The 18464-nt window shown below is 41.4% G+C and overlaps 1 protein-coding gene across 1 annotated transcript in view; it reads right to left on the bottom strand.

The window, feature by feature from the left end:
* Window positions 1-18464, bottom strand: part of CYFIP1 (cytoplasmic FMR1 interacting protein 1) — a 104574-nt gene that overhangs the window by 42256 nt on the left and 43854 nt on the right. Inside the window, 4 exon segments of the mRNA XM_069576818.1 lie at window positions 7780-7905; window positions 8766-8888; window positions 14103-14220; window positions 16825-16916. Coding sequence (XP_069432919.1) covers window positions 7780-7905; window positions 8766-8888; window positions 14103-14220; window positions 16825-16916 — 459 coding nt within the window.

Raw genomic sequence — 18464 nt, forward strand, 5'->3', positions numbered from 1 at the left:
GCAGGCCCTCTCCCCTGGCCTCCTGTTTTTCTACTGTACACCTGCACCTGTCCCTGTTTCTGGGTCTGACCCCACTGGACTACAAGCGCCTGAGGGCAGGGACAGATCTGCTTGGCCTGGAGCTAACAGGAGCATTTGGTAACTGACTCTACTAGGTACACCTCTCTGTGAAAAACTTCCAGCAGAAAAGAAAAAAAAGATTCAGGAGAGCAAATTTGTTATTATCTGGAAAAGAAAAAAGAAATTACAAGTTTGTAATCGAAATCCCATCTGTTAACAATGGCACAGTGAATTAATATGCATAGAAAGTCAGAAGAATATGCAGTGACCTGCTTTAAGTTCCTTTTTGTGATGGTACCAGAGACAGGATTCTGCCCTCATTTCACATGCCTGTTTTCTCTGTTTACTTGCAGGATTTATATAATGAAACTGGGCTGCTTTTCTAATGAGGAAACAAAGGGAAATTTTCTATTTAAAAAAGCAAATTCTCCAACTGAAGTTGAACTGAATTCAAGCTCACAGCAATCTAAAGGAAATCTAATCCTAAAGGAAATCAACCCTGAATATTCACTGGAAGGACTGATGCTGAAGCTCCAATATTTTGACACCTGATGCAAAGAGCTGACTCATTGGAAAAGACCCTCATGCTAGAAAAAGTTGAAAGCAAGAGAAGAAGGGGATGACAGAGGATGAGATGGTTGGATGGCATCACCGACTCAATGGATATGAGTTTGAGGAAACTCAGGCATATAGTGATGGACAGAGAAGCCTGGCATGCTACAATTCATGGGGTTGCAAAGAGTCAGACATGACTTAGTGACTGAACAGCAGTAACAACATATTCAAACTATGGAATGTAGGAAAGGTGTGCTGAAAGGCAAATCTGGAGCTTTGGCCTACATATAATAACAACAATACTCATCACTAATTTATAAAAAGATAAAAATAACCCCGCCAAAGAAGAAGGCAATGAATATCTAAAAGCAAAAATTAATGGAACAGAAAATAAGCATATACTAGAAAGCGATCAACTAAGAAAAAGCTGTTTTATAAACAAACAAATGCTCAGGAAGACCAATCAAGGAAAAAAAAAAAACAGACAAGCATTATGAATAAAGAGGTGACATTACCACGCAATCCACAGATACTAAGAGATTGTGAGACTGTATTGGAACAGGATAAACATACAGACTGATAGAACAGAATGAAGAGTCCAGAAATAAGTCCTCACATTTATAACCAATTTGCTTTCAACAAGGGTGTGAAACAGTTCGATAGGGAAATACTGTGTTGTCAACAAACGTGCGTGTGCTGTCATGTCCAACTCTTTGCAACCCCAACAGATAACACTGAGGCACAACTAGACATCCTCACGCAAAAGAATCAAGCCAGCCTCTTGTGTAGGAAAGGGTCATATCAGTAGCCTGGGATGAACAATCCCTGCACATTCCCAGGAAAGTCTGCCCTGTGGCTGGCTCCTAGGGAACGACTCTAAGCCACTGGAATACTCAGCCCGAAGAATATATGTCTAAGGCTTTGGGCCACTTCAATAGCAGTTTCACCAGATATTTTATGCTAACAATGTGATTTATAAGAAACAGCTGTTTTTCTTCTAGGCTTGCAGTCCGAGTAGCTGCGTGCTATAGCAATTGTGCTACATGCCAGCATCAGTTCAGTTCAGTCGCTCAGTCGTGTCCGACTCTTTGTGACCCCATGAATCCCAGCACGCCAGGCCTTCCTGTCCATCACTAACTCCCGGAGTTCACTCAAACTCACGTCCATCGAGTCAGTGATGCCATCCAGCCATCTCATCCTCGGTCGTCCCCTTCTCCTGCTGCCCCCAATCCCTCCCAGCATCAGTCTTTTCCAATGAGTCAACTCTTCACATGAGGTGGCCAAAGTACTGGAGTTTCAGCTTTAGCATCATTCCTTCCAAAGAAATCCCAGGACTGATCTCCTTTAGAATGCACTGGTTGGATCTCCTTACAGTCCAAGGGACTCTCAAGAGTCTTCTCCAACACCACACTTCAAAAGCAGCAATTCTTCGGTGCTCAGCCTTCTTCACAGTCCAACTCTCACATCCATACATAACTATTGGAAAAACCATAGCCCTGACTAGATGGACCTTTGTTGGCAAAATAATGTCTCTGCTGTTGAATATGCTATCTAGGTTGGTCATAACTTTCCTTCCAAGGAGTAAGCCTCTTTTAATTTCATGGCTGCAGTCACCATCTGCAGTGATTTGGGAGCCCAAAAAAATAAAGTCTGACCCTGTTTCCACTGTTTCCCCATCTATTTCCCATGAAGTGATGGGACCGGATGCCATGATCTTCGTTTTCTGAATGTTGAGCTTTAAGCCAACTTTTTCACTCTCCTCTTTCACTTTCATCAAGAGGCTTTTTAGTTCCTCTTTACTTTCTGCCATAAGGGTGGTGTCATCTGCATATCTGAGGTGACTGATATTTCTCCCAGCAATCTTGATTCCAGCTTGTGCTTCTTCCAGCCCAGCGTTTCTCATGATGTACTCTGCTGCTGCTGCTAAGTTGCATCAGTCGTGTCTGACTCTGCGTGACCCTATAGACGGAAGCCCACCAGGCTCCTCTGTCCCTGGGATTCTCCAGGCAAGAACACTGGAGTGGGTTGTCATTTCCTTCTCCAATGCATGAAAGTGAAAAGTGAAAGTGAAGTCGCTCAGTCGTGTCCGACTTTTAGCAACCCCATGGACTGTAGCCTGTGAGGCTCCTCTGTCCATGGGATTTCCCAGGCAAGAGTACTGGAGTGGGGTGCCACTGCCTTCTCCGGATGTACTCTGCATATAAGTTAAATAAGCAGGGTGACAATACATAGCCTTGACGTACTCCTTTTCCTATCTGGAACCAGTCTGTGGTTCCATGTCCGGTTCTAACTGTTGCTTCCTGAACACGCCAACATTACTGACACTCAATAGAAACCCTGGACACCAAGGCTCAGGTGAGCTTCCCTGGTTGGCAACACTCTGCATCAGTGCTCACCCACCACTGCCAGGAGAAATAAACACATTCCCTGCAGCTCCAATAAGGAGGGGGACATCTGGAATTTGCACCTGGCTTCTCCTGGACTTAACCCAGTGTCTTTTCCCTTTGCTGATTTTAATCTATGTCATTTCTCTATAATAAATCATAACCTTGAACAGAACAGCTACTTAGTTCTATATAACTTAGTCTAGCAAATCTAGGCTAAGGGTGGTCTTGGGGACCTCTAATATAACACCCTATCTCACAGCATTAAAAATTAACTCAAAATTGACCATATACATTTAAAAATCTGTAAGACCAAACAAACAAAAATAAACAAGGCAAATCTTTGTGACTTGGGTTAGGTGGTGATTTCTTAAGAGATGACACCGAAAGCACAAGCAACTAAAGAAAAAAATTGAAAAACTGAACTTTATTAAAATGAAAGACTTTTATGCTTCAAAAGATCCCATTAAGAAAGTAAAAAGTAAATGGGAGAAAATGCTGCAAATCATATGTCTGGTAAGAACTGGTACCTAGAATATATAAACTCAATAATAAAAAGATAAATAATTCAATTAAAAAATGGGCAAAGAATCTGACAATTCTCCAAAAATATACAAACTGTCAACTGGGTCACTCAACTGTGTCTGACTCTTGTGACCCCGTGGACTGGAGCCCACCAGGCTCCTCTGTTCATGGAACTCTCCAGGCAAGAGTACTGGAGGGGGTTGTCATTTCCCCCTCTAGGGGATTTTCTGCCCAGCGATCGATCCCAGGTCCCCTGCATTGGCAGGCGGATTCTTCTACCACTGCACCACCGGGGGAGCCCACAACCTGTCAATAAGCACATGACAATATGCTCAGCAGCATTGTTATAAAAATTCATATCAAAACCACAATGAAACACTGCTTCATATCTAGCAGGACGGCCAGAATCCAGACGGACATCAGGAACTAACTGGCAAGGAGTTGGAGAAAGTGGACTCTCATGCACCGTTGGCAGGAATGTAAAGAACTGTTGCCGTTTTGCAAACTATCTGGTAGTTTCTCAAAATGTTAAAGGCAGAGAAACCATATGACCCAGCAACTCTACTCCTAGATGTATTATCAGAAGGAAGGAAAACAAGTCCACACAAAATCCTACACACACAAGCTCACAGCAGCATTATTCATAAGTGAAAAGGCAGAACAAGCCAAGTGTCTGTCAGCTAATATGGATAAATAAAATATGATATATACATACAATGGAATATTATTTGGCACAGAAAAGAATGAAATATTGATATATGTGGGAACCTTGAAAATATTATTAAGTGAAAGAAACCAATCACAATCACATATTGTATGAAACGCCCAGAATAAGCAAATCTACAGTCAGACCGCAGATTATTAGCTGCCATGGGATGAAGGAAGAGGAAAATGTGGGGTGACTCCTAATGGGTATGAGTTTCTTTTTGAGACAACAAAAATGTTCCAAATTTGTGATTATACAATTCTGTGAGTATATCCCCTCAAAGCACTGAATTTTACACTTTAAATGGGTGAACTGTAGGTATGTGGGAAAAAGCTGTTACCAGAAAAGATGAAAACTTATCATAAAAGCAGTATGTCAAAAATAAGAAAATTTAGAAAGATTCTTAGAAAAATCTTTGAAAATACAACTTACCAAACCTGATACAAGTAACAGAAAATCTGAATACTTCTATATCTAGCAAAGAAACTGAAAGTTTCAGAAGCCATCCCATACAGGGAAAGCTTCACAAGTAAATGCTGGAAACCATTCAAGGAAAAAATATCTTACACGAACCATTACAGACAACAGGAAAGACAGGAGTGTCATCAACCATTTCATGAAGCCAGAATCCAAAAATTAGAATGCAAGGTTGTCAAGGTGTGGGCTAAGCACAACCTCCTCCCTAAAAGCACCCTGTGAAAGGGGGTGTTGGTAGTTGGTGCAGGTAACCTCACAACAGAGACACCTGGACACGCTTAGCCAAACGACCAAGGTCAACACCAGCACTGATGAATCAATAACACTGACAGCATGGGCCTTTGATGTGATGTTATTAAAACGGCATTTCAGCTCTGTGCTCCTCCTTTGCAAAAGCTACAACCTCAGTCTAATCATGAAAAACACATCAGATAAATTCCAGTTGAGGGATATTCTAAAGGCCAGCACTCCTCAAAACTGTCACAGTCATCACAAACAAGGAAAGTCTGAGGCAGTGTCATGACCCAGAAGAGTCAAAGGCTACATGATGACTACATGTGAAGTGAGATCCTAGATCAGGGGAAGAATGTTATAGAAAAAGTGAGGATATGTGAATAAAGCATGGGCTTTAGCTAATAATAATGTATTTACACTAGCTTATTAAAAATATAACAATACTAAAAAAGATGTTACTAATAAATGAAAAAGGGCATGGGGTATATGGGAATCCACTATACTATCTTTGCAATTTTTCTGCAAATCTAGAAGTGTTCTAAAACCAAACATTAAAAGAAAAAAGTATTATTAAAAGCCACTCTTACTCATGAACTTCAATGCAAAAATCCATATAAAAATCTTAGCAACCTGTATCTTGCAAGATATAAAAAGGATAAAATATCATGATCAAGTTGAGTTTATATCAGGAATGCAAGGTTAGCTTAATATTAAACCTGATCCAAAAAACCCTATCAATGTAAATCTAGCGCACTGAAAGAATAAAAGAATAATCAGTTCAGTTCAGTTCAGTCGCTCAGTTGTGTCTGACTCTTTGCGACCCCATGAATCGCAGCACGCCAGGCCTCCCTGTCCATCACAAACTCCCAGAGTTCACTCAGACTCACGTCCATCGAGTCAGTGATGCCATCCAGCCATCTCATCCTCGGTCGTTCCCTTCTCCTGCTGCCCCCAATCCCTCCCAGCATCAGAGTCTTTTCCAATGAGTCAACACTGGAGTTTCAGCTTTAGCATCATTCCTTCCAAAGAAATCCCAGGGCTGATCTCCTTCAGAATGGACTGGTTGGATCTCCTTGCAGTCCAAGGGACTCTAAAGAGTCTTCTCCAACACCACACTTCAAAAGCAGCAATTCTTCGGTGCTCAGCTTTCTTCACAGTCCAACTCTCACATCCATACATGACCACTGGAAAAACCATAGCCTTGACTAGACGGACCTTAGTTGGCAAAGTAATGTCTCTGCTTTTGAATATGCTATCTAGGTTGGTCATAACTTTTCTTCCAAGGAGTAAGGGTCTTTTAATCTCATGGCTGCAATCACCATCTGCAGTGATTTTGGAGCCCCAAAAAATAAAGTCTGACACTGTTTCCACTGTTTCCCCATCTATTTCCCATGAAGTGATGGGACCGGATGCCATGATCTTCGTTTTCTGAATGTTGAGCTTAATTGTCTTAATGGATGAAAAATGTTTTATAAAACTGGTATCTATCCATGATAAAACCTCTTAGCAAATACGGAATAGAAGGCAATTTCCCTGATCTGAGGAAGGGTAGTTACAAGGAACCTATAACAAATGCATTGCATGACGAAATGCTGAAAGCCTTCCCTTTGGGATGGCAAACAAGACATAAACACCTGGAGTCTCCTTCTATTTAATGAGTAGGAATCCTACCTAGTGTGATAAAAAAAAAAAAAAATAGAAGGGGGAGAAATAAGACTGTCATTATTTCCAGATGATATGATTATATAAGTAGAAAATACAGAATAATCTATGGATAATTTATTACAATTAATAAGTGAGTTTAGACAAGTTGGTAGATACAAGGAAAACTAAAAAAAAATTGATTTTAAACATCAGTGATAGACATTTTGAAAAAAATAAAATAAAGTCAACAAAAGATGTGCAACAGTTTTACAGATGAAAAGAGGTATTAGAGAATCTTAATGAATAGACAGACATATCAGATTCATGAAAGATTCAATATTATAAATTTGTCAATTCTTCTGAAAATGGTCTATAGGTTTATTCAAACCCTTATAATAAATTTTAACAGGATTCACTGGGACATAACTGGATGGTTCTAAAATGTATATTAAAATGCAAAGGGTGAGAATAGCTAAGAATTCTTGAAGAGAGAAAGATGTACTTTACAAGACACACGTAACTACTGTAATTAAGACAGAGGGATTAGGAAAGGACAGACAGATTGACCAATGGATTGGAACATGAGCAGAAACACACCTGCCTAAAGTATGGTTACCTGACGCACACAGAGGTGGCAGGCAGAGCAGCTGGGAGGGTTGGAGGGGGTATTTCGGATCTAAATGTGAAAGGAGAATAAGACACCCAGAAGACAATGCAGAAGACTTTTTCATGACCTTGGGGGTATGCAAAGATTTCTCAGACAAGGTGGGAAACGTACAGCTACAAAACATACATCCAGAAACTAGATGGCACAGAAATTAAGACCTGTTCATCACAAGAGTCCTAAACATCACGCAGAGCTGCGGACCACACAGCTGTGAGTGGGGTTCCTCTCTCTCCAACACCCAGGTCTCAACTTGCTCCTCTCGTGTGTGCCAACAAAAAGCTGCTGAGGCTCCCAAGCTCTCCTCAGAACATGCCCTGATCTGGCTCAGGGGAGTGTCTATGCAGAGACCAGGAACCCACAACTTATTTTAATCTCTATTCCGACATCTGTGACAGATTCAAAGAGCCACCCTACACAGACGCAACTGTATAAAACAAGTAGTTCATTCATGTTTTTGCCCTTCTTTGTATAGCAAAGACAGTTTGAGGTCAGAATCAAAGGAGGAGGAGAAAGCAGACAAGCCGTACCTCCACCAGGGCAAACTTCTCCTCACTGGTGTAGTTGTAGCGGGTGGCACGCTCATACTCCTCAGCATTGTCAGGGCAGTCCTTGTTAGAGTACTTGTCCGTTGGGTGCACAAGTTTCCATGAATACTGGTGTGATCAAAACAGAGGGGCGACAGCCACACCAAATGCAAAATGTTTACCTGCTGGTCTGACTTACAGGACTACTGCCAAAAGCTACCAAAGGTCGCAGGCCAGCCTGCTATTGTTCACTGAGTCTGAGAGTCACACACAGGCCTGAGTGCCTGCATGCACACACACACACAATGCATGCACACATGTGACACGCGTGCTACATATGCGTGCACACACACTCCATCTCCATAAAACTGCAAAACGTTCTGGAAACATGACTTCAGTCTCAAGTAACACATCAAAAACTTAAGAAATGCATCAGGTAAAATGGTCTGGATATTTTATGTGGAATATCTAAGACTATAAGCACTTTATCACCATTTCTAAAAGAATTAGCCTTTCAAACAATCAAGTACCCATCCAAATATAAAAATCCTTGTCTGAGCAAAATAAACAACGAAACAGAAAAATCTTCTGACTTATGAGTATCCAAACCTTTTTATGCATCATAAACCACTTTACTAATCCTAAACAAAAGAAGCTGATGGCTAGAAATACAGAGTGTTGTTTTTAAAAAAAATGAGAAAAATCATCATAACAATACAAATGTAATTCTACCAATGTGTTTTAAAAGATAAGGACCTTTAATTCTAATAAATGTAAATGAAATGTACATTGAGCCATCTTAGAAACATTTAAATTAATATATACTCTTACTTCTAGTGCCAAAGATAAAAAACCGATTTGTTTTTGGTCCAATGGCCAAAGTTAAAGCAGAAAAAATATAGTTCAGTCAGTTTATTGACAAGTTTAGGAAGAAAAGCACTTCTAATTAACTAGGGGGTGCATTTCCAAATAAAAGTGAGAGGGCCCACCACTTCCATCACATGAGCACTCCACTGGGACAGCAGCTGAAGACCTTGAAGAGCCAAGTCAAAGAGCTTCCGGTATTCAGCGTCCGTCTTCTGAGCCTCCTGGCGGCCTGAGCCCGTGACCACCTAGAGATAATAGAGCATTAAGAGGTCACCAGTGTCCAGGAAACTACTTATCAAACCCATTCTAGGAGCCTACTCCAAATGTACACTGGCAAAAGTAGTTCTAAAAAACTAGCTATTACTTTAGATGATGCTAGGGAATTAATTAGTTTAATAACTGATACACAGAGCAAAGGAATCCAGCTCTGGAAGTAGCAAGGAGCTGAGGACCACCAGGCTGAGGAGGCAGTGGCTGCAGCTGTCCACATCCCAATCAGCTGGACCCCTCAGCAGACCTCAGCATGGCTGCCCAGGGACCAAGTGGGTCTGGAGAATGGGAGCTGTGTCTGACGGGGCCTCTATTCTGGCAGTGTACAGGACACACAGGGGAAAGAGGTCATGGCAAATGATGGCACAGAAAGTGAGGGCGGACACAGGCATGAGAAGGGGGATGGTCATGTCAACCAACTGCAGCTTATACAACTTATTTGGAGACTGGGGCACAAAAACCTGGAAAAATAAATCACTACTGACAATGAGCAAATAGGGTAAATGTGAATAATGACCAGCTGTTTACTAGTAAGGAATACATACTTGGTTGTTTAGGTGTGATGGAATTATGGTTATGTTTTAAGAGCGTTCTTTATTAGAGACATGTGGGAAATATATTCAGAGGGAGTGCTATGTTATCTTGCAATTGCTTCATGCTAACCTGGAGGAGCAACCAAAAAGGGGTAGGTGATGAAGCCTGGTGTGGTATCTGAGGAGCCAGGACTGGTCTCTTCATTTGTGTGCTTGAAAATTTATGTAATGGAGAACTAAAACACAAACAATAAAAATGGAGCCCTCCTCCACTGTTGGTGGGAATGTAAGCTGGTGCAGTGACTATGGAAAACAGTATGGAGAGTCCTTAAAAAAAACAAAAATAGAATTTCCATACGATCTAACAATCCCACTCCTGGGCATATACTTGGACAAAATTATAATTCAAAAAGACACATGCAGGGTACTTCCCTGGAAGTCCAGTGGTTGAGAGTCCACACTTTCAGTGCAGGCGGCACAGGTATAATCCCTTATCAGGGAAGATCCCACATGCCTCGCTGCATGGCAAAAAAAAGATACATGTACTCCTCTGTTCACAGCAGCAGTATTCACAACAGCTAAAACATACACTCATACTACTCAGCTATAGAAAAGAACACAATGCCATTTGCATCGACATGACGCAACAGAGATTATCATACGAGTGAATTAAGCGAAACAGAGAAAGACAGACACCATATAACACCACTTATATGTGGGATCTAAAACACGGCGCAAATGAGCCTGTCTACAGAAACAGACTCTCAGACACAGAGAACAGATGTGTGATTGCCAAGCGGGAGGTGGGGGGTGGGCCTGGGAGTTTGGGGTTAGCATGTGTAGACTAGTATTTATAGGATGGATAAACAGCAAGGTCCTACTGTATAGCACAGGGAACTATATTCAACATCAAGTGATAAATCATAATGGAAGAGAATATTTAAAAAGGAGTGTCCATATGTGGATAACTGAGTCACTCTGCAGTACAGCAGAGATTGGCACAACACTGTAAATCAGCTATACTTCAGGAAAAAAGCACGTGTGGCACTGGCAAAGGACAGACATAAAGGTCAATGGTAAGGAACTGAGCGTCCAAAAATGAAGCCTCAGGATTACAATCAACTGATTCTCCTCCACCTAGTTTTACTGATATATGTGATACATACATAAAGTGGACAATATGACTTGATTTGACATGGGTTTCCCTGGTGGCTCTGATGGTAAAGCATCCACCTGCAATGCGGAGGACCTGGGTCTGATGGCATGGAAACCCACTCCAGTATTCTTGCCTGGAGAATTCCAGGGACAGAGGAACCCAGTGGGCTACAGTCCATGGGGTCACAAAAAGTCAGGCACGATTAAGCGACTAAGACAAATGCATATCTTGTGAAATGACTACACAATAAGTTAACATCTACCAACTCACAATTACAATTTTTTTTTTCTATGATGAGAACTTTCAGGATTTACTCTCCAAGGAACTTTGAAATATAATTTACTCTCCAAGGAACTTTGACATTTAACTATAGTCACCATGCTGCATATTACAGCCCCAGAAATTATTTATCTTATAACTGAAAGTTTGTGCCTTTTGGCCATCTTTTCTCACTTCTTTTACCTCTTGCCTCTGTCAACCACCAATCTGTTCTCTGTATTCATGAGTTTAGTTTTTCAGATGCCACATAAAAGTGGTATCATACAATATTTGCCTTTTCCTGTCTGACTTACTTCACTTAGTGTAATCCCCTTAAGGGCCATCCATGTTGTCACAAATGGCAGGATTTCCTTCTTTTGTATGACTGAATAATATTCCACTGTGTAATATATATCACATTTTCTTTATTCATTCATCTATCTGTAGACACTTAGGCTGTTTCTTTGGTCTGAGTATCATAAATAATGTTGCAATGAACACAGAAGTGGTACAGTCAATTGATTTTTGATGAGGGTGCCTTCAGTGGAAAAAGAATAGTCTTTAAAAAACAATACTGGCAAAACTGGATATCTACATACAAAAGAATGAACTTGAACCCTTAAATTATACCATATTTAAAAAGTAACTTAAAGTGGATCATAGATCTAAACATAAGAGCTAAAACTTTTACAAAACTCTTAGAAGAAAACAAGAGGTAAATCTTTGTGACTTGGGTTAGGCAGCGGTTTGTTCATTACGACCAAAAGCACAACCAACCAAAGAAAAAACAGGTAAAAGTGGACTGCACCGGGGCTTTCCTGGTGGCTCAGCACTAAGGAGTCTGCCTGCCAATGCAGGGGACGTGAGTTTGATCCCTAGGCCAGGAGGATCCCACATGCCATAGAGCAACTAAGCCCACGCACCGTAATTTCTGAGCTCGTGCTCTAGAGCCTGGGAGCCACGATCGCAGAGCCACGGGCCCAAACTCCTGAAGCCTGCGTGTCTGAGATTCTGTGCCCCACAACAGGAGCCCACACAGTGAGAGCAGCAGGCTTGAGAGCAGCCCCTGCATGCCACAGCCAGAGGAAAGCCTGTGCCGCAATGAAGCCTAGCACAGCCAGAAGCAAATGAATAAAGCAAACTGGACCACACCAGAAATAAGAAACTGTGCTTCAAAGAGCGTCACTGAGACAGCAAACAGACAGGAGACAGAACTCCAAAAGAGGAGAAAATATATGAAAATCACATAACAGACAACAGAATATAAGAACTCAATAGTAAAAAAAAAAAGACAATACAATTTAAAAATGGGCAATACTTCAAGAGACATTTCTTAAAATTGGCCAATGAGTACATGGAAAGATATGCAGTTTCATTAGCCATTAAGGACATAAATCCAAACCACAACCAGGCACCACTTCACATTCACTAGGATGGTCAGAATAAAAAAAAAACAGAAACAAGGGCTGGCGAGGATGTAGAGAAATCAGACTCCTCACGGACTGCTGGTGAAAATGTAAAATAGTGCAGCTGCTTTGAAAACAGCTTGGCAGTTCCTCAAAATGTTCAACACAGAATACCATATGACTCGGCAGTTCCATTCCTAGATATCTACCTAAGAGAAGTGAAAACTTACATCCACACAAACACTTGTACACGGATGTTCATAGCAGCATTATTCATAATGAACCAACAAAATGTGGTGTGTCTAAGCAATGCAGTATTATTCTGACATAAAATTATTTTAAATATTATAAGCCATAAAATTATTGATACAGGCTATAACATGGATGAACCTTCCAGTAGGTAAATCCATAGATAGAAAGTAGACTGCCAGGTGCCAGAAGGAAGGGGAATGGGGAGTGACTACTAAGGGGTGCAGACTTGCTCTGGGGATGTTGACACTGTTCAACAAGTCTGTGATGACAGTTACACAACTCACTAAATACACTAGAAATCTTTGAAGTGTATAATTTAAATGGGTGAATTGGGTGATATGTGTATTATGGCCTCATAAATCTGTTTAAAAATAAACTGAGCGAAGCTGTCAAAGGTGGATCTCTTTTCTCTAATTAAAACCATTATCTGATGATAAGGGCACTATGGCAGAACTCAGAAGGCAGACAAGAACCATGCATGCTGTGAAATGCTCCTCTTTGGAAAGGCAGACATTAGCTCTCCGTGCTGTCTGAGAGCTCCTCATGAACTCAGTTTACAACCACATGAAGACGTCCAGGGGGCTGGCCCCCATCTCTACTCGGTCAGCCACCCACGTGGGGTCTGCAAGGAGGTAACAGGCCCTGAGGGTTTGGGCTACCTTTCAGTCATTTTGGTTACATACTGACTGACTAGTGCTTGTGGCTGAGAGATGGAATGCTCATTGTCCTGCAATGGGCAGAACAGCACACAGAGTTCTTCCAAATATAATGGTCCTCCTGAGAACCCCAAGGTACTACAACCTCAAAAACCAGACCTATATATGTTGCCCCAAGTCCCTAGGTCCCTCTAGACCATTTGCAGCACCCATCCATGCCAGTGACCACTGCTCTGACCCTGACCTTGGTGTCTCATCTGCTAGGACATGAGAAATGACCCTCCCATTGCTGCTTCTCCTCTCTTAGACCCCTGACCCACCCACCCCATGTGAGTCATGCTGGCTTGGAGCCAGGCATGTAGCAGGTATGGGCAACGTGACTGGCCCAAACAAGGACACAGAAAACCCAGCTGCAAAGCCAGAAGGAATTAACAAGGCCCAAGGAGCACTACCTCCTACACCCTTCCTCAGGCCTTTTTCTGGGCACCTGATGTATCTTCCTAAGAACTTGCAAGCTCTTGTACTTCCTCCCTCTAGACAGGAAAGGGCACAAGTCAAAGCCATCCCTTCTGCTCCTGATGTCCTCTACTCTGCTCTCCTTTCTCCTAGCAGTTTGGAACGACGGAACTAGACTAGAAAATGTACTTATTCATGGTTTCAACTCAGTCATTTTTTTGGGATCACTGCTAATATTTTTCCAAAAAAAAGAAGATGCTTTTTGTACAGCTGAACAGATCCAAACAAACTCCATTATATCATATCTGCACTGCCTCATCCATTATGAGAGCTTGTTAAGTACACAGTATTTAAACTATGCTTCTCAAAGTAAATGAAGGGTAAAATTCAAAGTAAATGTGGGTGCAGAGAATACAAGGACCACATCAGACATGGTGTTGCCCGGTGTGCACTGCAGGCAGAGGCCACTCACCTCACTATTGCTGTAGCGTGCCAGCTCCGAGATGAAGCGCATATGGTCCTCCCGGATCTGGACCATCTGCTCGCAGATGTTGTACTGTGGGCTGCTGCTGGAGGACGTGCAGGTCCATCTAAGGGGAAAGGGGAAACGTGCATGACCCAAGGGACACCTGGCCAAGGACACAGGCAAGGCAGGCCCACCCCCAGCCCAGCAGGCCCACTGCAGCCGAGGTCAAGGTGGCAAACGTGGCATTCTCTGCCTGGTAACAGCTGGGTCTGCCTCAGTTCCCTGTGTCGGGTCTGTGTCTACCTTCTCATGTCTGTATTCTGGAAAAGGAACCGTAATTTCTCCTTAATCAGTAAACTACATTCCACAAAGCTGAGAGTTGCTGGATTCAAGATACTGCATAACCCTTCCAGAGCCCCTTGACACATTACCGCACAGTTGGCAGGAACTAGTATTTCCTTATTACTCACATGTGAAAATATAAACTACAGTACAAAACAAGTCAGCCAAAGACTCAGGAATAAAAGTTATCCTTGATGGGAGAGTTGAAACTGACATGACTTGGAAATTAGACAGTGTTGTCATAACTACATGTACAACACACCATTTCAGTAGCAAACAGATATAGTCAACAGAGTGGAAAAAAAGGGTATCAAAACTTAAACTGGTGCACGGGGATGATCCAGGGAGATGATGTGGGGTGGGAGGTGGGAGGGGGGTTCAAGATTGGGAACTCATGTACACCTGTGGCTAATTCATGTCAATGTATGGCAAAACCAATACAGTATTGTAAAGCAAAATAAAGTAAAAATAAAAATTAAAAAAAAAAAAAAACTTAAATTGGAAAAAAAAAAAGATTAAATCTGTTGGCGTTCCTGGGCAGAAAGCATGGGTCTTTGGGCTCAGAGCAGTTCCCTTGGTTTCCTCACACTCAGCACCAACTTCCAAGAGGTTTCTAACAAGTTCACCCCTTTGCCAGAAGGAAAGGATGCAGATTACCAGTTTTCAAGATGATCAGTACACTATCTCAAGCGGCATCACTTTTAACTTTGATTCCACTATAAGATGGCATGATAATCACAGAGGCACCGGCCGAGGCAGCTCCTTGAGTCTGCAGCAAGCACACAAGGCCAGGCCCTGTGCCAGGGTCCACTCTCAACACACTGGCCTTCCCTGCAGGCATGTCCCCCTCAGGAGAGGCGTATGTGTTACCAATTTAATGGCAGATGTGTTAGGAAATAAGCTGGTACAGGAGCCAGATGCCAACATCTGCCACTTGCATCAATCTCCAGGGGCCAGACACAGTTGCTAGACTGTTGGGCTGAGCTCTTAGAGCTGACTGCTACAGGTTTAGGCATCTGCCTCAGTGGCTGTGAAACACAGAAATTAACTGGTAATAATGGCCAATGACTTACACCAGATCATACTAAAAACAAAGTATGCAAAACTCCTTGCTTTCTGTCTCTTTCATTGACTTCACATTACTTATGCTATACAGATGATTGTGTTTGTTACAGCAGGAGGTATACACTGCTAGGTTACATTTAGGCATTTTTTTAAATTTAAATTCATTATTTTAATTGGAGGCTGGCATTTCTATTTATACCATGGAAATCAGTACACCCTCCAAATCAGAGCTCAAGTTGATGCTGAAAGAAAGAGAGGGTTCAGCTTAGTGAATATGATTTTGAGGAAGGTCATCACATATCAGATTTAAGGGCAGATGTATTAGGAAATAAGCTGGCACAGAGGCTGGCAAGCTGCATACAGCACAGACCCAACGTGACCAGTTTTTATGTGCCCCAGAGCCACATAAATGGTTTTTACAGATTTAAAGAGTAATTTTTTTTAAAAAGTAACAAATAAGAGTATGTGACATATGTGGCTAGAAAGACATAATATGTTTATAATTTGGCCTTCACAGAAAAAGACTGCTAACCTCTGAGTAGCCAGATTGAGGTGCAACTGTATTTTTCAAAACCATGGCTGAATGGAGGCCACAGATCTGGCGAAAGTCAACAGATGCATCCTATGAGACTCAAGTGACTATGTGGAAGGTGCAATAAAAAGAATTATGTATTTACTATCACTTGTAACCATAAGTTGCAGATTCTTTATAATAGGGATTGGTCAACTATCTTAGCACAGGCCCTGAAAGTAAGCACTTTAAAATTTGGAAGCTACACTGTCTCTGTCACATCAGCTGTAGAGCCATCATCTTAAAAAAAAAAACAAAAAAAAAACACCTCTTTAAAAATGTAAAGCCCATTCTCAACAACTGAGACCTTGAAAAGATAAGCCTGGTCTGGTTCTGGCCCTCCACTGATAGTTCTATAACCTCTGTAAGTTGCATACAAACATCCAGCCCCTTCCCAGCAGACTGGTTGTTAAGCTTTGATCAGCACCCAGGGAATCTGTTTATACTTCCATATATGTGACCAACAATGTCTAACAGAACTCTTTGGGATGATGAAAAGTTCTATATCTGTACTGACCAAAACAGTAGACCCTATCTATTAGATATCTGAAATGTGGCCATTCTACTAAGAACATAAATTGCACTTATAAATGAATTCAAATGCAAACATCTACACATGGAAAAGACTACCACATCAGGCATGTGATTGAGAATGCCCAAGGTGGCGTCTCCGGATAGGAAGCAGCACGTCAGGAACCACAGCGAGAACACTGAAGAATGCTCTGACTGGGCAACTCACTCTCTGCCTACCGAGATTTATTTTCCTCATAGTGGGCGCTGGTCTTGATGTATCTTGCCAGTTCTATTTGCATGTCTCCAAACAGCGGAACCACCTGCAGCTGCTGTAGTCAAAGAATAAAAATAAAAAACCCAGAGTCATTATATATTGTACTTAGTCACCAAATACAATCTAAGAAGAATGAGGAATGCTAATAATTACTGCAGGTTGAATGCTATTTCTGCAAAACACTTACTGCAAAAAAGTTGTAAACAACTTCTACATTCACTTAAAGTACCAATTCAAACATTAAAATCAACCTATCTTGTTGCTAGAACCATGGTCATTAAAAAAACAAACAAACCTGCATTTCTATATACAACAAACAATTAGGAAAAAAAACTAAAGAGAAAAAAATTGCAATAGCATCAAAAATAAAAGTATATAGTATTAAATCTAACAAAATATGTTAAGACTTCAAAATAAAATATTACCAAAAATTTTACAAAATTTTTTAAAGTTCTAAGTGAATAGAGAATTATGTTAGGTTCATGTGCTGGAAAACATGGTATTTTAAAAATATCCATTTTCCCTAAATTGATCTACAGATTCAACAGAATCCCAAATAATATTCCAAGAGGAAAAATGATTTATGGGTAGTATGTGCATGTGTGTGTATGTGTGTGTGTAAATCAGCAAGTCAAATCTAAAATATATTTCAAAAGATAGGGAGGGAGGTGGGAGGGGGGTTCATGTTTGGGAACGCATGTACACCCGTGGTGGATTCATGTCAATGTATGGCAAAACCAATACAGTATTGTAAAGTAAAATAAAGTAAAAAAAAAAAAAAAACAGATAGAGGGACAATGCTCAAGACAACTGTGGAGAACATAACTTGATGACCTGCTGGAGACTTCCAGCAACTAAGCCAGCACAGGTGCAGACCAGTGGGGCAGAGCAACTCAAGGCAGAGTCATTCACATAGAGACACCTGCTCTCTGACCCAGGTGACTCCTCAGAGCAACGAAGGGGAAACAGAGTCAACTAGATATCCATAGAGGAAAAAAAAAATCCAAGACTGTCAACCCCCATCTCACAGCATACATTACATCAATTCCAGGGGGATTACAGAGCTAGATGGAAAAGGAAACAATGATGCTACTAGAAGGTAATGCAAAAGAAAATTCTCAAGAGTCTGTTTTACCAAAGAGTTCTTAAAGTGAACATCAAAGATGAATATATCAGACCACACTAAAATTAAGAACCTCAGTTCACCGATGACTCTTCAAGAAAGTGAAAAATAAGAGCGACATAGGGGAAATGCATGTATTTTAGGACACATGTATCCGACAAAGGATACATACCCAGAATACGTAAAGAACTACAAACCAACAGGGAAAAAAAAGAATGAGAGACTTGAAAGGACACTTCACAAAGAGAACACACAAAAGGCTAATAATACCGTGAAAAGCAATCAGGGAGACATCAACTAAACCACAAGGAAACACTAGCCAATAAAATCTCAAAGACACACAGGCACACCCTTCAGGATGCCCCCTTGGTGATGATATGAAGCCCCAAGAATGCTCACTCACTGCTGGTGGTGATGCAAGTCAGCACAGCCATGTGGAGGAACTGTGAGGCTGTATCTACTGCACTGAAAATGTCCATT

Source organism: Ovis canadensis, chromosome 2 (genome assembly GCF_042477335.2).
Source record: "Ovis canadensis isolate MfBH-ARS-UI-01 breed Bighorn chromosome 2, ARS-UI_OviCan_v2, whole genome shotgun sequence".
In the NCBI taxonomy this organism is placed as follows: Eukaryota; Metazoa; Chordata; class Mammalia; order Artiodactyla; family Bovidae; genus Ovis; species Ovis canadensis.